The sequence below is a fragment of the Canis lupus genome, chromosome 10 (assembly GCF_011100685.1).
Source record: "Canis lupus familiaris isolate Mischka breed German Shepherd chromosome 10, alternate assembly UU_Cfam_GSD_1.0, whole genome shotgun sequence".
Lineage (NCBI taxonomy): Eukaryota > Metazoa > Chordata > Mammalia > Carnivora > Canidae > Canis > Canis lupus.
The window spans coordinates 31,949,516-31,969,085 of NC_049231.1; the positions used below are offsets into that span (position 1 = coordinate 31,949,516).

The 19,570-nt window shown below is 50.0% G+C and overlaps 1 protein-coding gene and 1 long non-coding RNA gene across 4 annotated transcripts in view; one reads left to right on the plus strand and one right to left on the minus strand.

Moving 5' to 3' along the window:
• Positions 1-19,570, plus strand: part of SYN3 (synapsin III) — a 453,900-nt gene that overhangs the window by 417,694 nt on the left and 16,636 nt on the right. For all 3 annotated transcript variants that reach the window (XM_038550747.1, XM_038550748.1, XM_038550749.1), the window contains 3 exons: positions 6,731-6,873; positions 11,966-12,040; positions 16,345-16,447. In XM_038550747.1, the coding sequence (XP_038406675.1) occupies positions 6,731-6,873; positions 11,966-12,040; positions 16,345-16,447 (321 nt within the window). The remainder of the gene's footprint in view (positions 1-6,730; positions 6,874-11,965; positions 12,041-16,344; positions 16,448-19,570) is intronic.
• LOC119873638 lies at positions 4,672-6,578 on the minus strand. Its single transcript, XR_005365661.1, has 3 exons — positions 6,525-6,578; positions 5,447-5,558; positions 4,672-5,080 (listed from the first exon to the last, which is right to left on the minus strand). It is a non-coding gene; the product is annotated as an uncharacterized LOC119873638 (long non-coding RNA).

Below are 19,570 nucleotides of genomic sequence, written 5' to 3' on the forward strand. Positions count from 1 at the left end.
AAATAAATATAAATAAATTCTTTTTAAAAAATAATAATCCTACAGGACAGTTATCTCATTTAACAGATAGGAAACTAAAACTCAGGGATCCCTGGGTGGTGCAGCGGTTTGGCGCCTGCCTTTGGCCCAGGGCGCGATCCTGGAGACCCGGGATCGAATCCCACGTCAGGCTCCCGGTGCATGGAGCCTGCTTCTCCCTCTGCCTGTGTCTCTGCCTCTCTCTCTCTCTCTGTGTGACTATCATAAATAAATAAAATTTAAAAAAATAAATAAATAAAAAATAAAACTCAGAAAAGTGATTTAAATCAGGTCAAACAGCTGGAATTAGGTATAGGAAAGGTGCACCAAAATTATGAATGACCTGTTAACCATCTAAGTTAACAGGTTAGATGGCAGAGTCAATACCGGGGAACGAAGGGACAGATGGAAATATAAGAGCTTTATATTTACATAGGAAAATGTAAAGTCCTGCTCTGGGACTGAATCCACTCAGGTTCACACTCGGAGAGATGTGACTTATCAGGATCTTGTGTTTCAAAATGAGTGGGAAATACCAGAGAGGGAGACAGAACATGAGAGACTCCTAACTCTGGGAAACGAACAAGAGGTGGTGGAAAGGGAGGTGGGCAGGGGGGTGGGGGTGACTGGGTGACGGGCACTGAGGGGGCACTTAATGGGATGAGCACTGAGTGTTATGTTGGCAAATTGAACTCCAATAAAAAAAACGACCTGGAGACATTAGCTTACAACAAGCTCCATATGGATCTTAGAAAAACTAACATTGTATTAAGCTGCATTAATAGGAGCAAGTAATGAATAGGCTCAAAGCTCCATTTGGATAAAAATCATAAATCTCTTTTTTTCTTATTGTATCCTCAGCCTCCGGCATAGTATCTGGAAAAACAGTCAGTAATTATCTGGATATAATGGGCACTCAATACAACACCTGGAAACACTTAGATATATTTATTCAATCATTAACCAAGTCTATTGGGTGCTTGTTCCCTGAGTGCTGCTATTGGTGCTTGAAATCCAGCAGTGCTCTTGCAGAGCCAACATTCTAGTAGAATGGTAGGGAAGAGGGACGACAAACAAATAGAGAATAGTGTGAAGTAGGGGTGGAAGTGCCATGGAGAAAAATTAAGCAGGGCACAGTGGATGAGGAATGCTGGGTGGGAGGAGTTGGGGCACATCTGAGGGTCAGGGAAGACTGCTCTGAGCAAGTATGTGCAGCAGAGACCTGGATGAAGCGAGGGTGTGGGCCATGCAGGCAGGGAACAGCAGGGCTGGCAAGGAACAGCAAGTGCAAGTGCTCTGAGACAGGCGTATGCCAGATGCATTCCAAGCAGAGGGAAGTGACAGTCTTCTACAGTCTTGGCTAGTGAAACCACATCCGGAGCTGGGTGTGATTCCAGGCACCACATAGTTTAGAAGATTGTCCAATGAGAGCATTTCAAGGTAGTAAAGGGTCTAGAACCTGCTCATGTCAGGGTGAGTTGAAGAAGACAGTATCTTAGGCATACCTGGCTGGCTCCTCAAGTGCGTGAAGAGCAGACACAAGGCTGAGGGCTGAGACTTACTCTTCATGACCAGTAACTGGGACTACTCATTTACTCCAGGTGTAATATACAGTAGAACAAGTTCCCCAAGGGGAAATTCACTTCCTTGCCCAGTAGTGAGCTCCCTGCTCTCAGAGGTGTTCAATCAAATGCAGACAGTCTACCAAAGATGGAAAATGACTCTCCTGTTTCAGGCTGGAATAGGAGACTTCCGAGGTGAATCCCATCAAGGAGATTCAGAACTGTAACCCGACTCCTCCCACTTTCCTCCCTTTCCATCCTGTTTCCATGCTCCCACCGTGCTTACCCTCAGGATGAAAAACACGTGTGCACACAAACACATAAGAGCAGGTACAGGGGATCCCTAGGTGGCTCATTGGTTAAGCACCTGCCTTCGGCCCAGGGTATGATTCTGGAGTCCTGGGATCAAGTCCCACATCGGGCTCCCTGCATGGAGCCTGCTTCTCCCTCTGCCTGTGTCTCTGCCTCTCTCTCTCTGTGTCTCTCATGAATAAATAAATCTTAAAAAAAAAAAAAAAAGAGCAGGTACAGTAGGATAGAGGAGAGGGAGAGTAGTCAAGGAAGGCAGAGAAAGAGGGAAAGAAGAGACAGGGAAGGGGAGATGGGGACGTGGGAATGAGGCTTCAGAGTTAGGGAGGCCTCAGTGACCCCATTGCAGGTCCCCAGAGCAGCAAATGGTAATTTTGAATCACAGCTCATTTAAAGCTTCCGGTGTTCAGCTTGTCTCTGTGAACATTTGGAGAAGTTTCCAGCTAGTAAATACAGCCGAGTGCCAAGACTCCCTCCCCAGCTCAGCAGCCACTTCACCATCCCTGTGGCTGCCTGGCCTCGTACCCTCTGATCCCGCTGTCCTTTCGCCTGAGGACCATGCCAGAGTCCCCTCCAGCACCCACCACACCCAACTCCAGACCCCCTGCCCGCCTCTCTGCAGTTCCTGACTTGCTCAAATTCTCACAATCGAAAGATAAACCTTGGAGCACCTGGGTGGTTGAGTGTCTGCCTTTGGCTCAGGTCATGATCCCTCGAGCCTGCTTCTTGCTCTGCCTCTCCGTCTCTCTCTTTGTCTCTCATAAATAAATAAATAAAATCTTAAAAAAAAAAAAAAAAAAAGATGAACCTCTGAGAGCCCAGGATCCAGGCTAAGCAGCTACAGAAAAATTCACCTTGTAAAAGACAGGTTTTCCTGGGACACTGTTTCTTTGCCTTTTCCCAAACTCCTGTATTCTGTCCACCTCTCTACTCCCTCTCAAGTCACAAGTGAATCTTTAACCAGCCTTAAATTCAGTCCAGCAAACATGCTGGGTGCATCCGTGCCAGGCACCTGTGTTATGACTGGTTGTCTGTCCCCAAGAAGCTGGCAGTCTAATGGGAGGAAGACATGGGTGGAGCTGGGGTGGTGCTGGGGTGGAGCTGGGCTTCACAGGACCGAGACATAGCACAGTTTGAAGACTCTCTCTAAGGAAAAGAACTTAATATTGCCAGGACCATAGGCCAGGGTTTGTCCTAGGGCTTTAGAAGGGTCGGTATACACGAAACCTGGATTATATCCTCACTCCTAGAGAGGGCAAGATGAGCACCCCACCCCAAACCACCCAGAAAGGTACACAAGGAGAGGTTGGGCTGACCACAAATTAATTAGCTAATGAATTCACTAAATGCCTCTGTCTACACTGTCTCTCTTTGATCTCTTTTGTCTATCCTGTGAAGAGATGAATGCAGGCATGATGCATTGAATAAATACTTACTTAGGGCTCCTACAATAATTGGAACAAAGTTCAGCTGTGTAACAAAGACCTAAGGTGGCTTCAGTAAGCCAGGACTTTCTCTTTCACACATGGTCTGGGTGAAAGCAACCCAGGGCTCTCATAGAACTTCCTCAGTTTTAAAGACCCAGGCTCCTTCCATCTTGTTGATCATGCATTCCTGGGGTGTTGCTCTTCAGCCACAATGTCAAAGATGGTCTACACTGCAGCCAGCAGGAAAAGCAAAAGCCCTCCCCTTCCTGTTCGTAGTAGGCCTAGAAGTTCAGACTCTGCTTCTGCTTGCAGAAGCAGAAAACAGGGTCACATGGACACACAGGTGCCAGGGAGATGGGGGAGCGTAATGTTTATTCCATGAGAGGTCATGTGGCCCCAGATCAGGGTGCTTCATTACTGTAGAAGGGAATGGGCATTGTAGACAGATAGAAGTGTCCAAACATCCTGCCATGTATGCTGTGCTGTCTAGGAAACTAGGATGCAGAAGGTCTGGTACTTTCCAGAGCCACCCAGTGACAAAACTGAATTAGACAAGCTGCCCCTGCAAAGCTTCCCCTACAACCACCACCCATTCTTTCATTCTGGTACCTCAAACTCTTCCGGACCCCAAATTTTGACTGAAGATGAAACACTCTGGTCATTAAAGATGAAGTTGGAAGAAGAGGAGGCAATAAGGTGAAGAAATTGCAGAAAGAAAGAATCAGAAGAGAGTAGTGATGTAGAAACCAAGTGTCAAAAAGTTCAGCAATTTCAGATGTTGTGGAATGCCAAACAGGATGCTAATCAGGGATGCCTGGGTGGCTCAGCAGTTTAGTGCCTGCCTTTGGTCCAGAATGTGATCCTGGAGTCCTGGGATTGAGTCCTACATCAGGCTCCCTGCATGGAGCCTGCTTCTCCCTCTGCCTATGTCTCTGCCTCTCTCTCTCTCTCTCTCTCTCTCTCTCATAAATAAATAAATAAATAAATAAATAAATAAATAAATAAATAAAATCTTTAAAAAAAAGAATGCTAATCGAAAGAAGGGTATTGTATTTGCCAGTGAGGAGGTGACAGGTGACCTTGGCCAGCTCAGTTTCAGCAGAGTGATGGGAAGTGAAATTTGAAGATGGCAGTTTAGGGGTGAGTGAGAAGTGAGAAGGTAGAGACAGAGAGCAGTGAGTACTTGGATTATTGAAAAGCAGGAACAATTTGAGGAGAATGGAGGACCCATGATTGGACTGACCCAAAGAATAATGAATCTTCAAGGCAGAAATATAATTTGACAGCTTTAATGAAGACCAAAATAACAGTGAGTTAAACAAGATTAAAGTTTACTTCTTTCTCACATAAGAGTCTGAACATGCACAGTCACGGGCAGACTGGGGACTCCATTGTGTTGGGAATCTAGGATCCTTCCACCTCCTAACTCAGCCATCCTCAACATGTGCCTTCCATCCTGTGGTCCGAGGACCTAGCCAGGTGGAAGAGGGAAAGGAGAAAAGGAAGATTCCCTTTGTGGTAAAGGCACCACCCAGAGGTTGCTCATAGCACATCTACTCACGTGTTCATTGACCAGACTCTGAGACTTGGCCACATCTATCTATGAGGGAGACTGGAACAAACAATCTTTAGCTGAGAGACTAGATCCCCAGATAAAACTAACAGGTCCTATTATTGAAGGAGGAGAGGGCAGTGAGCAGTCAGTCTTAGAAGACCTGGAACAAAGGGCAGCTTCAGCCATGAGTGGGAGGAGCACGCTGCAGCCTGGAAGAAAAGGCAGGAAAGCTGGTGAACTTGGGAAAGGATGGCAAATAGGACTCTTGCTTGGTCACTTTTATTTTCTCCTCAAAGTGGGACTTAGTGTCATCGCTGAGAGGCTGGGACTCTCAGAGAGCCAAGAAGAGAGAAGGTATGCCAAGCCTTGCTCCCCATCATTGTTTCCCATCTGTTAGGTCGGGACAGCAGGCATGCACTTGTAGCTGCCCTCAAGATGGTTTGGAGAACAGCTGTGCTCTTGGACTCCTGAATTTCATTCCCAGCTCTGTGCTTAGCTGCCACATGGCCTTGGACAAAGCAAGAAATAAGTTTCTGCATCTGTTAAATGACCATAATAATGCCCACATCGCCCACCTCACAATCCCGTTTTGTGTCCCATGAGAGAGCTGTGAAACTTCTTTGTAAGTTGTGAGGTTGTGGGTGGGCATCATTCTGCAGGGATGGAGTGGTCAGGGCACTGGTGAGTCTCCAAGGGAGATAAGAGAGGGGCTAAGAGAGATTATAAGGACAGGACAGCCTCCTGCACGAGCTGCCCCACACCCACCCCAACACCCCCCCGCCCCCCCACCAGGGGATCTGAGTTCTGCCCACCTCTGGCCCAACATTAGACCCCCTTGTGCTGTCCCGGTGAGGGTAACAGGGGAGGGGGCAGCACTCTTAACTGTCCACAGCTGGTGGCAATCAGCTTGTGTCCTGTCTTGAGATCACAGCCATAGAGCATTGGCCTCGTCCCCTGCATTGGCCTTGGAAGTTCTCCTGGGACCTCCCCCTGACCCCAAGGCACCACTTCATGTTCCTGGCCTCAGCCCAATAAACAGTGAGTGTCTCCCCCAGGCCTTTGGTTGGGCACAATTAGCCTTTTCCAGTGTATATGCACGTGCACACACACACACACATGCACACGCACGCACACACACTGCTTACAAGCACCACATACAACACGTCACACATACATGTACCCCCCCACAAACTGCACATACATGCAACCCACATGCACATACCCAACACATACATAGCACATGGACATATGCATGCACTGTCTTTTTCCCAACCGGGCTCTACCCCATGTCACATTCAACCCACCATACAACTCGCCATGAAATCCTCCATGTAAGTACTTGAGGGATTTTTCTAAAACACAAATTAGGCTACTTTCTTGTTTACACTCCTCTACTTCTTCCAGTGGTTTTCCAGAGCCTTCAAGCTAAAATTCTAGACCCTTACCAAAGCAATTGAAGTCCCCCAAGGTGTGTTTCCTGACAACCCTCTTCAGCCATCCGTCATCCTGCAGGCCAATCACCCAGTCTGAACCACTTGCACAGCCCTCGTCTCCATGTGGCTCCTCCTGCCTCGGCTTTGCCCATCCCCTCTATCCTCCAGAGAAATGCTCCTGCTGAAAACTGTACTATTCCAAACCCTGTTCAGAGCTTACCTGTTCTGTAAAGATTCTCTTGACAGTCCAAATGGAATGTTCTCTTCCTCATCTACAGGTATGTATGTAGTAGAATGACCTGTTCTCCCTGCTAAGCAGGTGACTTTCTCAAGGTCACTCTATAGATAGAACACTGGGTCCTGGCATTGGGTCTGTGCTCCGTGAATACTGGTGGCTGGCACTCACCCCCTGATCCTCCCACACAGATCAAAGTAGAAAACCAGCATGACTACCAGGACATCACCAGCATGGTGGCTATGGCCAAAACCTATGCTACCACTGAGGCCTTCATTGACTCCAAGTACGACATCCGCATCCAGAAAATCGGATCCAACTACAAGGCTTACATGTGAGTCCCTGAGCAGGGGCTGGGTTGCTGGGAGGAGAGGTGGGAGGAGAGTGTAGGAGGAACAGCGATTAGAGATGCAGGTCCAGCCCTGTCTCCTCCACCGCAGGGCAGAGACCCTTCAGCCCATCTTTACTCTCCCTTTATGTCCTCTTTCTGCCCTTCTTCTCCAGTCAGTACGGCTAAGTGCTGATGCTTTCTCAGAGCTTATCCCAGGGTCGAAATCTGTCTACCCAAAGAGAGCTGTTTCTCTCAGAGGAAGAAAGATACTTGGCATGTTTGGGGGAACTTCAAGTATCCATGGGATGTATATCATAGGAGACCAGACTAAAAGAGAAACTTTGAGGATAAATCAAGGAGGGCTTTGCATGCCTTGCTGAGGGTTTTGGGTTTTGTCTTGTTTTCTTCTGAGCAGAGAAGTGGCATGATCTGACCTGTATTTATAAAAAGCTGGCTCTGGGGCCACAGGCTGCCAAGGGGCTTCTCTAGAATTTTTAAGACCAATTAGGAGATTACATCAGATTTCTCCAGCTGCAAGCAACAGAAACCACATCTGACCACACTGATGGAGTTTTCAAAAGGAAATTTATTAGAAAGCCATGAATGATCAGAAACTCTGAAAACAGTTGAAACCACTCAACTGTCAATTTCAGAAATATTAGGATTTAGGGCAGCCGCAGGAATCTGGGTGGTGAGAATAACAATCTTCATGGTACCCCCACTGGAAAATGAATCTGCTGGAATCATTTTCAGTGCTGAACTCAAGGTTGTGATGCCACGGAAACAGCACTGATAAACCCAACTTGGATCACATGCTTGTTGGTTAGAGAATGGCAGAAAAACAGTATGGAGAGTCCCACCAAGATAACATACAATATGGGCAGGGTCATCCCCCAATGGGAACAGAGGTGCTGTGACAAAGGGAAGAGGAACGAATGCCAGAAAATTCAACACATTCACCCCAGAGGTGGTTCTGGCACAGGATGCCTCACACTCGAGCTGCTGGGTCGTCAGAATGGAAGTTCTTGAAAAGGTGGGAGGTCTTATCTGCTCCAAGGTCTCTCTATGTCTCACTTTGGAATGTTGTAGATTCCCCTTGAAGTAATCTACCCCCAGAGAGCTAACCTGTGCCAGGTTGCCAAGTGTTAATGGAGCACTGGCTGTGCACAGGCTCCTATCTGAGGGCTGCAGTGGCTGGCTCTGGACAGTTGGAAATCTCTCTGTGCGCTTTTGTGCAGTGGAACTCATGCTGTAGGTCAGGGTTAGCAAACCACAGCCCACAGGCTAAATCCAGCTGCTACCTGTTTCTGTAAATAAAGTTTTATTAACCACAGCCAGACACATTCATTTATGCATTATCTAGGGTTGCTTTTGCACTACCTAGATTGCCTCCACTATGGGTCAGCAGAATTTTTCTATAAAGGGCCCAATGGTCATTTTAGGCTTTGTGGGCACACAATGCACAGCAACTACTCCACTCTGCCATCACCTGGGGAACTGGAGAAGATGCAGGCAGTTGACCTATCAAGGAAAGCTTCCCAGGAAAGGGGTGGAGCCAGTCCTCAAGGAATACTTCTGTCTTGCCCATTCCTCTCTTCCACCCCTGAGCCAGGCCAGACCTGTTCCTGCTCTCAGATACCCTCAGAGTCATAAGGTTGGCTCTCCTCTGCCCCCTCTGCGTTGGGGAACATTCCAGTGCAGCCATCCGATGCATTCCTGAGGCCTCCGCCATCCATCATGATATCATTTCCCTCCTCTCCTCATTGTTCGTGTTTCCACTTGACATTGACGACACCTTGTCCCAGTTTCACTTCTTGAAGATTAGCTCACTGCTGCATTCTTTATGCTGAGACTTTCTGCCCTGGCAGCTCCGGTTTGTCATTAGTTATGGATTTTCCTGGACCCTGGGTTGGCCCCTGTCCAAGGGAGGGGGTCTGTGTCAGACCTCAATGTAGAGCATCCTCTCTGCCTGCCACCACCACCACCACCACCATTACCAACCCCGCCGACCATTCAGCCTCCTTTCTGGCCCACTTCCTGCCCTGTATTCAAGGCCTTTGTACTTGCTACTGGGGTGTCCCTGTTACTAGGGCCTCTCAGCAGACAGAGCCAGGAAATACATATGTGTGCCTTAACCCATGTGTGCACATATATCTGTAATTATTTCTGTATGTATCCAGCTCTATCTAAAGCTAAAAAGAGTTCATATTGATATCTCCGACTTTCCTCGGGTACCACATGATTTATTTCAGCCTTCCCAGATTGCTTATCTATAACTTCCTGCTCCAACAGGGAAAACCTGGCTCCTACCATCTGCCATCTATTTACTTATTTGTTCAGTCCCAGTACAATTGCAGAACCATTAACTTGGAGCTCTGTGGGAAAGAGCTTTACCCACGGCAGTACAGTGCTCGTGCACAGCTCCTTCTATGGTTAGTCAGACAGCCTCCCATCCAAGGTTACTTGGGTCCACACCTTATCACCCGCCTCCACCCTCTTCAGCAAGGAGGTCAACGTCATACATTTGCAATATAGGTAGACTTTTCTGTCACGGTCTACATTCTGTCCCACATTCCAGTGGCTGAATCACCTTTGGGCCAAGTGACTCTCTTCCCCCAAGCCTGGGATGGGCTCTGCCATGGAAAGTCATAGTTAGGAGCTTGGAGTTTCTCAGATGGGGATTGGTGGCTTCTGCCGCTCAGTGAGAATGGTAATCACAGTAATATCTGTCTCATTAGTTCTGTGAGCCTGAATGAACCAGGACTTCTAGAGCCCTTAGACCCAGGTCTCAGACAGAGAAAGCCCCCATCAAATAGCAACTCTCACTATTATTATTTTCTTGGCAGGAGAGCAATCTGGCTTGTGCTCCTGCTGCCTCTGGCATTGCAATGCCTTCTTTTCTTGTCTCCAGTGACTGAAAAATAATGGTAGTGCCCCGAGGGCTAAGCCATTTATGGGAATATTTCCTTTAGTCCACATAATGTGGGAGGATGGAGATCATTCCCATTTCACCAATGAAAAAAATAAAAACTCAGAGATACAGCAAGAAAATTATGGAAACAAGATTCAACCTTGCATCTGTCTGACTCAAGTCAGTTTTTCCCTTCTCTTACCACCATGCAGATCCTGCTATGCCAACCCTACCACCCTCTGAGGCACATTCATTGGTCCCCTTCTGGGGTCATGTTGAATGACTCTGGTTTCTCCTTTGCTTTCCCAGAGCTCTTCACTCCTTTGAAACTGGTCCACCCTTCCAGGTAATGAGCAGCCTTAGGATGGGGTCATCTCTGCATACCAAGACAAATCTAAAACCCAGGACATAGAGCAGCCCAGTGAGAGTTTGCTGAATTGAATTGAATCAAGCTAGGCTGAACTGAACTGACATAAAGCTTATCAACATCACTGCGCCCCTTAGCAATTCTAGCTCCTGTTGGCCACCATCTATTTTCAGCATCTGCTGTTTTCAGATACAATTTATTTTCTGTTTTAAGAAGATATATTTGTGTAGCAATTTCTCCCACTTCACCCTTTAATCTCAACCATATACCTTCCCTTACATGCCTTCCCTTGGCCATAAAATGAAAAACTTTACCTCTGCCACTTTGCTTACACTCATTCAGTCTTTGCTGAATCCAGATATCTGGATTTGGATAATCCAGATTATCCAAATAATCTCACTGGAGATTATTTGTCTTGATTTTTTCCCCTAATATAGTCCCTTACCCACGTAGGGGTATCTAGGCACGTAGCTAGTTACTAGGTATCTACTACTTGCCAGGTCCCACTGGACAGCGTGGGGACAGGGGATGAGTCTAACATTTCCCCTGCCCTAGGGAGACTGGACACTAAAGGAGTCTTTCCAAGTGAGATAAGCATTACTAAACATTGGTTTAGGGGCATCTACTCTTGTTGGGGGAGGTGGGCTGTTGGAAGTCACATGTCATATGAAACGTAAAGGATGAGTAGTCCTTAGGGAGGCAAAGATGGAGACATAGACTGAATCAGGCAAAGGGAAGAATGTGTGCAGAAGCCTTGACATAGGAAAAAACAATAGCATTGGAGCACTGCAAGGGAGGTTGGTGTTGCTGGAACAGAAAAGGAAAGACGAACCGAGAGGGTATTGAGGCCAGAAGGCCTTCCTGCCCTTCACCATGAAAAAATGATCACTTCTCTCCATGGGTCATTTTTCCTACATTTTGGAGCCCTCCAGGAATTCCAGAATCATGAGTGGCTCTATTGCTTTGGTTCTCCTTTTCAAAAACAAGAGGCCAAAGCTTGGGGCATTTCATCTGATGGTGTAGACATTTTTTAAATTTAAATTTTAGAGGCACCTGCACCCCAGTGTTTATAGAAGCAATGTCCACAATAGCCAAACTATGGAAAGAGCCCATTGACAGATGAATGGTTAAGAAGATGTGGTCTATATATACAATGGAATATTAGCCATCAGAAAGGATGAATACCTACCATTTACATTGACGTAGATGAAACTGGAGAGTATTATGCTGAGCAAAATAAGCCAATCAGAGAAAGACAATTATCTTATGGTTTCACTCATGTGGAATATAAGAAACGGTGCAAGGGATCATAGGGGAAGGGAGGGAAAACTGAATGGGAAGTCATCAGAGAGGGAGACAAACCATGAGAGACACTTAATCATAGGAAACAAACTGAGGGTTGCTGCAGGGGAGTGGAGTGAGGGGAGGGGGTAAGTGGGTGATGGGAATTAAGGAGGGCAGGTGATGTAGCACTGGGTGTTATATGAAACTGATAAATCACTGACCTCTACCTCTGAAACTAATGATGTACTATATACGGTCTAATTGAATTCAAATTTAAAAAAATGAAAAAAAAATCTTTAGATCTCAAAGAAATCTAGAAAAAGATACATAAGATCCAACAAATAAATAAGATAATCAACATAAAGGAAAATAAAAGCAGGCAAATAAAGCTGGGGACCAGACATGTACCTAATGATATACACCAGCACGTGAGGCAGGTATTTGAATTGGAGCGTCCTAACAGCCAAAGCAAATAAGGAAAGCAGAGCAGTGACAGGGGTCCTAATGCCCTCAGTGTTATTTTTCTGATACAGGCGAACATCCATCTCTGGAAACTGGAAGGCCAACACAGGCTCTGCCATGCTGGAGCAGGTGGCCATGACTGAGAGGTAAGAGACAAGGTGTGAGAGGGTGTGGCACCAGCCCCAGCAGGAGGTGGGGGAGGAGTACCACAAGAGGCCTGTAAGGAGTGCCGCCTCACCCTCCTGCCAGTGCTTCACCACCCACAGAGCACGTTCCTAGGCACGTCAGCTGTTGATTGCTCGGCAACCTGCTGGGTAGATGTTACGTTAATCCCACTTCACAGATGAGAGAAGAAAGTTCAGAGAGGGAAAGTGACTTGTCCAGGGTCACAGAGCTGAGAGTAGATCCCTGATGTCTTAACTCCAAGTCCAGGGGTCTTTCCAGCCCTGCCCAGCTATTGCAGAGAGAGCAGGGAGTCCTTACCAGTCCCCTCTGTGCTCTGACAGGTACATAAAAGATCCTTATTAGGGCACCAGGGCTACTGGAATGTCCATCCCTCTCTCAGACTTATATTTTCAACTCAGTGTCAGGAGGGAGAGGTTATTTCTACTGAGTCATGAATGTGGTATGTGCACCCTGGCTGAAGGCCCCTCAGGTCCCTCTGCCTTTCAGCACTGCTGGGCACTCTCTTCACCTGAAGAAGGGCCAGTCACCTGCTCGCAAGGCCAGCAGCACACACACATGCTTCCCTGCGTGCCTGGTGACCTCTGTGTGCTGGCATGCAACAAGAGTGCATGGAGTGTGGTGCTTTGGGGTCAGGTCTGCTGGGTGAACATTTATTGAGTGCCTACTGCCTGCCATGTTGTGCCAAGCACTAAAGGAGCCAAGATGAAAAAAGGTCCAGCCTTTCCCTTCAAGGACTCTGGGTCCACTCCAACCATCACAACACAAATCTCATTGATCAGAGACAGAAGGTAGATTGGTTGGCTTGTGGCAATGAAAACTGCAGAGGTGCAGCTCTAGGTAAGGCTTTAGGGCTCATTCTACACACCTCAGCTCAGCTTTCTTCTGCATTAGCTTCATTCCACACGGCGGGCTCATCTGGTGGCCCATCGAGGCCCCAGACTTCCATCCTGACCATGTCAAGGAGGGCAGGGACAAAACTTCTCTTTCCCAATCATCTCAACCAAAGACTGGAAGGGAGCCTTGATCATGGATTGGCCTGCTGTGGGTCACATGACCATTGCTGAGCCAATCACTAGACCCAGAAGCGGCACCTGTGAGATTGCTCCGGGCCTACATCTTGTCTCCACCCATTGGAGATTGCCCTGGGGCCAGCTATCGCAGCAATGGGGTGGGGAGGCTTGACTCCACCGAACATCAAAAAGGAATAAGAAGGGAAATCAATGTTGTGCAGACTAAACCTACAGAGGTCCACCCCTGGCTCCCCAGTCAACATAGGAGACATAGTGTGGTATTTTGGGGTGGAAGTGAGCTGTGGTGCTTGCAGGGGGAGCACAGAGAAGGGGCACCCAATGCAGATAAGGGAGGAGTGAGGTCAGAGAAGGCTTCCTGAAGGACGTGGTTCCACAATCACCTTGTAAAGAGTGAGTAGGAGTTGGGAGGCATCCCTTCATTTCCTTGTTGGTTATCTGCTGAGCGGGAGCTGGGAGCCAGGTGTTGAGTGAGGCCCTGGGGGAACTGTGGCAGACAAGACAGACATGGTCCCTGCCCTCATGATCTGCTGGCTCAGGGCCTCTAAGAAGCAGGATGTGAATGAAAATGAGTGGTCCTGTCCCTTCCAGGCTGTGTTACCTGAGGCGAGTTAACTAATCTTTGTGAACCGCTTCAGCCGTTAATCGGAGGTGATCAACTAGAGTGCTGCCGGGGAGAGGGATGGTCAGTACCTGACCCCACAGCCACCGTGGCAGGGTGGGGCTGCCCTCCCTTCCTGTCAGCCCTGGTGGCAGCTGCCGCCTTCCTCTGGGAGCCCGCCTATATCAACTAGTCTCAGGGAGGGCGTGCTTGTTACCTGGCCCACCCGAATCATCTGGTCTGAGGCAGTCGTTTCCTTCCCCCAGTGAACAGCCATGGGGCACCGTGGTCCTTTTCTCTGTGGCCTCTCCAGAATGTGAGCCCAGCCTTCTGCGATGCCCCATGAACTGCTCTCAAGTGTCCCCAGCAGGCCACCACATCCTAGCTCCAGGTTTCTTGGGCCATTCCTGCCAGAGCCTGCCTTAGGCCAGGGTCCACTTAGGTCTGGAATTCACTTTCCCTTCTGTAAAGTCATAGACAGTATTCCCAAAGCCTGAAGCAAAGCTCACCTATCCCACCTCCACAGTGGGAGGAATTCTCTGGGGGCCCATAAACAGGCCCTGGCTCCTTTTTCCACCTGGCTTACCTGTTTGCCAGGTAACCTGACCCCTCAGCAAAACCAACAACGTGGCTTGGTCAGTGCTAGTCCCACCTGGCTAGGGCAGGGGGTAGCGTGACCCATGTTTTCCAGTCTTTCCTGTCCTGCTCCATCCATGGAGCCCCTTCCTGGGCCCTGGGAAAGGGGACCTGTGCCCCATGGATACAGCCAGTAGGTATTCTGGAAGTTCATCATTGGCAAACAGCCTCTAGAAACCAGCTTTCTCTGGGTCTTAGTCCAGGCTTCTGTCTTCCATTGAGAAGAAACCTGACTCAGGGGTGTGTCTCAGGGCACAGGCCTCCCTAAACTGAAGGAGCCTCAGCTGTGAGCCACTACTGCCAAATACAGGGACCCTGTCAGAGAGCCCAGGGGGATCTTAGAACTCTGAGGACCAAAGAGATTCTCATGTGTGGCTGCACATGAGAATCACGTGAGAAGCTTTAAAAGTGTATAGAGAGTATTCTAGCATAGGGCAGGGCCCCCAAATCTGTATGTTTATGTTTGTTTGCTCTACCCTCTGGTGATTCTGGGACACAACTAGAATCATACGTAGGCCTGCCCATTTTTCAGATAAGGAAACAGGCTTCAAGAAGGAGAGGATTACCCAAAATTATTGAGGACTTTAGTAGCAAGACTCCAGGTCACTGGTTTCCCAGGCAGAGGGACAACAGGCTGCCATGTGTCCCAACTGAGAGGAAGGGTCGCTTGCTTGGCCTGTGGAATCACACAGATTCTAGGTTTGGAGGCCAGCACAGTGGCTGGTGAAGCTCTCTCAACCTCAGTCTCCTCATCAGTAAGATGGGTTAGACCTTCCTGACAGAGTTGGGTGGGGGTTAGAGAATGAAGGGTCACCCCCCACAGATGGCCTGGGACCTGTTGGTTGCTGAATATGCATGAGTTTTCATCCTTCCTTTTCCTTCTGTGATCTCACACACTCTCTGTTAGAATTGAATGAAAAAAGCCAGAGCCAGGAGCCAGGAGATCTATGTAATCCTGGGGGTATTACAGTCTCGCTGTGTGACCTGGCCAAACTGCTCTCCATCTCTGGGCCTCAGTGGGCCTTGGCGGTTAAGATGAGAGGGTTGGTTCTAAGAGCACTTCGGCCATGACCTCTCCTCATTCTAGGCCTGTCGCTCAGAGACACAAATAGATCTCAGAGCAGGCGTGCCCTGTGTGACCCTGGAGAGTGAGGGCAGAAGCAAGAATATTGACACCAAGTCCCCGGTGACTCCCAAGTCCGGCCCCCACAAGAGATGCCAAGTGCAAGCCCGGGAAGACTTCTCCAGATACAACCATCCCCTTGTTGTGGGGTCAAAATCCAGTGTCGAGATCTTTCCCCTGCAAAGCAAACTGACCTTATAGCCATCAAGTGGCTGGAAAGGGAACAAAAGCATTGGGTCCAGAGGGCCAGGCCCAGAGGGGAGAGCGGCCTGCCAGGCTCCCCGGCCTGCCCGCCCCAGGCTCAGGGCAGAATGCGCCCTTTGTCCCCCGCAGGCTGTTGTCTAGCGTGCTCACTGGGGCTTGGAGGGTGGCCTGGGAGGGATTCTGAGCCCTTCCAGCAGCTTTCCCAAGGGAAAGGGCCGCAGGAGTGGCTGGGTGTTCAGGATGGCTCCGGATGGAGGCAGGGCAAGCTCTGTGGAGCCAACATGGCCCTGCCATGGCCGGGTCCCTGACATCTCTCCCTCCTCTCCTTCCTTCTGCTCCTCTCCCTTCCTCTCTCCGGCTTCCTGCCTCCCTTGCTAGTCTCTCTGTCTCTCTCTCTGCCCATCCGTGTTTCTGCCTTTGCTTGTACCCCATTCTGTCCCTCCCATTGCCTCTCTGTCTCCCTCTGTGTCTCTGTCTCTCTCGCTGCATCTCTGTCTCTTGTTATTTCTGACCACCTCTCTCTGTTTCTGGATGTGTGCACGTGTCACTGTCCTATGGCCTGTTTGTCTGTGTGTCTCCCTGTGTCTCTTTGTCTCCACCTCTCTCTCTCCCTCTGCTCCCCCTTCCTGCGCTCTCCCCCCACACTCACAGTCTATCTCTCCGTCCCTGCAGGTACAGGCTGTGGGTGGACAGCTGCTCAGAAATGTTTGGCGGCCTGGACATCTGCGCTGTCAAGGCGGTCCACAGCAAGGACGGCAGAGATTACATCATTGAGGTGAGGGCTGAAGCAGGAGGTCCTCCTGGCCTGGTCCAGCCTCTGGGTGGGCATGCCAGAGGGACAGAATCCACCCATGGGCTCCAGCGTGGTCGGCCGTGCCCTGGCCCATGGCCTGGGCACACGCGGCTCCCAGAGGCTTCTCACCCACCGCCCTCACAAACCTCCCCATCCCCATCCTCGGCAGCATCTAGAGCATCTGTGTTCCGACAGGCAGTTTGACAACCCGTGGGCCTAAGGATGGTGGGGGTGGGGAGCATCAGTCCATGAGTCAGCAAGATCTGTGCCATTGGGCCTCTTAAATTTTCTGTGTCCAAGTGTGTCAGGAGGGCACACTTCCCTAGTCACCGTGCAGAGATTCCTCTTCATTCAACAGACCTGTCCTTGGGGTTCCCCGGGGCTAGGCAGGGGTGTGGTTCTGGGGACAGAACTGTGAACCAGACAGACATGGGGTGTACAGGCTGGTGAGGAAGAAGGATGATAAACGGGTCATGGAGGACACTGAAAGTTAGGACAGGGAGCACGGCGCTGCAGGGGTAGGAATGGAACAAAAGACGGAGGGAATTAGAATTGTGAGAGATGCTGCAGAGGAGCTGAGGGTCCCAGAATCTCCCCAACGACCCACCTACAGCCCATGCCTCTCCCAGGCCCACAGCCCGCTGCCCCTGCCAGCAGGACTGTCCCTACCCATCTACCTCTAATCCCCACTCTCCTTCCCCTGCCAGCTTCCTGTCCATGCTCCCTGCCCCCCGACCCCACAGTCCCCCTGTCTCCTCCAGGACTGCCCCCCACACCAGGCCTCCTGGTCCCACAGTCCTCCTCTGCACCCCAAACCCTCTCCCTGCCCCATCTCTCTACCCCACCCCCCGCAGCTCTGGCTCTCCACTGCCCTCCCCTGAAAATGCCCCTATGGCCTCAGAGTCCCCATTCTCCCCCCAACTGCACATCTCCGTGTTCACACTGCCCCCGCAACCCCTTCCCGGGCTCCCCTTCTGTGGCCTTCAAACCCCAGCGGATGGGTGGTGCTGACACAAGGCCAAGACACGTGAGGGAGAGCCCTGTGGCCGCCCCCTCCCAGGCTGTAGGCGGCTAATGGGAAGCACATGGCTGGGCGACCACAGGAGCCAGCTAGTCCCCGGGCCTGCGTGCCTACGCCACTCCCCAGGACCCCCAGCGCAGCACTACCGGTGACTCTGTGGGTGGGGGCCCTGCTATTTTTTGTGGCTGACCCAGGAGAGCAGCAGCCTCCTGCCCAGGGAGTGGCCACCACGGAGGTGTCGGGAAGGATCCAGGGCGGACACCGTCCCTCCCCAGAGAGGCCAGAAAGCTCCCAGGAGGACTTGCATCTGTATTTGCAGGTTCCATCTTGCTCTGGAATATAGCTCTCATCTCAAGTCCAGGAACCACTTCCCTCTGGCTGCTACCATAGCCGAAACCACCCCCACCCCTGCCCCCTCCCCCAGGACACCTTCTCAAAGGAGCAGTACTGGCCTGCACACTTGCTTCTGAGCCAGAGAGAGGCAGGCTGCATCCCAGAGGAGTGGGTGCCCAGCCTTCCTGAGGATGCCCTGGGTGCTTTGGACCAGGGACGGACCAAGGGCCTTCCTGCCTGAGGTCTTGCATCTCTTGAGACCCCTCCTGGCCCTGCTACACCTACATGTCCTCACAGGGACCAGCAGACACGGACACAGCTGTGGCACACATGCAGTCATCCAGCCTTCACTAACCAGTCCTGGTGCTGGGCGCCAGGCTCCAGGCCAGGAGATGGGGACTCAGCAGCAACCATGGCGGCCGGGACCCTCCTCCTAGAGCTTCCATCCAGAGAGGTGACAGCCATCATGGAGGAAGGGCTCCTTGGCTCCCCCCTCACACACACACACCCCCGAGTTTAGCCTCCTCTCCCTTCCATTCTCTCTGCCCCCAAGAGCTCCTGCCTATTTGAGTTTTCTCAACCTTTGTATTTGTAGGCCTAGGCTCCCTGCCTCCAAACATTCAGAGGGTCAGGGATGAAGGACCTCTTACATTAAAAAAAAAAAAAAAAAAGCAAAATTAGTGGTTTTGTACTTTAAAAAACAAGAAAACATCTTCTCAAAATGTTCCAGAAAAAAAAAAAAAAAAAAGATGACTTTTCAGACTGTTTTTTCTCTCAGAAACATTGCAGAGCTGTTTCCCTTGCTCTTGGGTTTACAGTGGGGTCAAGGGAGATGAGGAACTTGCTACCAGGAAGATAAAAGGTATTTTTTCCCCAGTGAGGAAAAAAACAGCAGAAGAGATCCAAAAATACTGTTTTCTTCAGCCACCTCTGTGGTGAGAACATAAAATTTGTATGACATGTTTTGTGATGATCCTCACAGTAAAATACTCAGGGGAAAGACCCTTGAACTTGCCCTCCATGGCCTGTCCAGGGAATGACATTGCTCACTGGAAAAATATCTCCCTGGGGAGACCAGAGTGTCCACTTCCTTTGGCTTTGTCCACCACGGGGATTCGAAACTGCTCTGACCTCAGGTTCCTCGCAGTGGCTGTTTTCCACTGCAGGGAGTGTAGGAAACAGAGACCAGAGCAGACAACGGTGGGCAGGGGCAGGGAGAGGAGGACAGGCGTGTGTCCACGTAGACAGACTCCACGGTTACGACCCAGTTCAGCCCACGTAGGCCAGCAGGCTGTTGGTGTGCCGGGCACAGAGAGCTGGGATGCCAGGGACTCAGGCCCAGCCCACGAGGAGTTAGGGTTGAGGACAGCGCTCAGGACCAGGCTGGAATCAACATTCACATCCTTGAGTTTGCTTTCCAGCCTCCCAACCACAGTGGGTGCTTTGGACACATGGACCCCTAGGTGCCCCAGCTGGGTTTCCCAGCCACCTAAGGCCCTCAGTTTACAATTGAGGAAGAGTGACCTGCCCAACATCACACAGCAAGTCTGTAGCAGAACACAGGCTTGGATTCCAGGTTTCTGTTCCCAGTTTTCACCACAGAGAGCTGTTTCAGTGCTCGGTGAGAAATGGAAGGACTGTGGCTTGCTAGTCACGTGTTCTCGAATTTACTACTTGTTTGATGTCTTCACCTTCCTCATCATTTTGATAAAGATAATAGTGGTGCCTGCCTCCAAGAGCTCTTCTGAGAC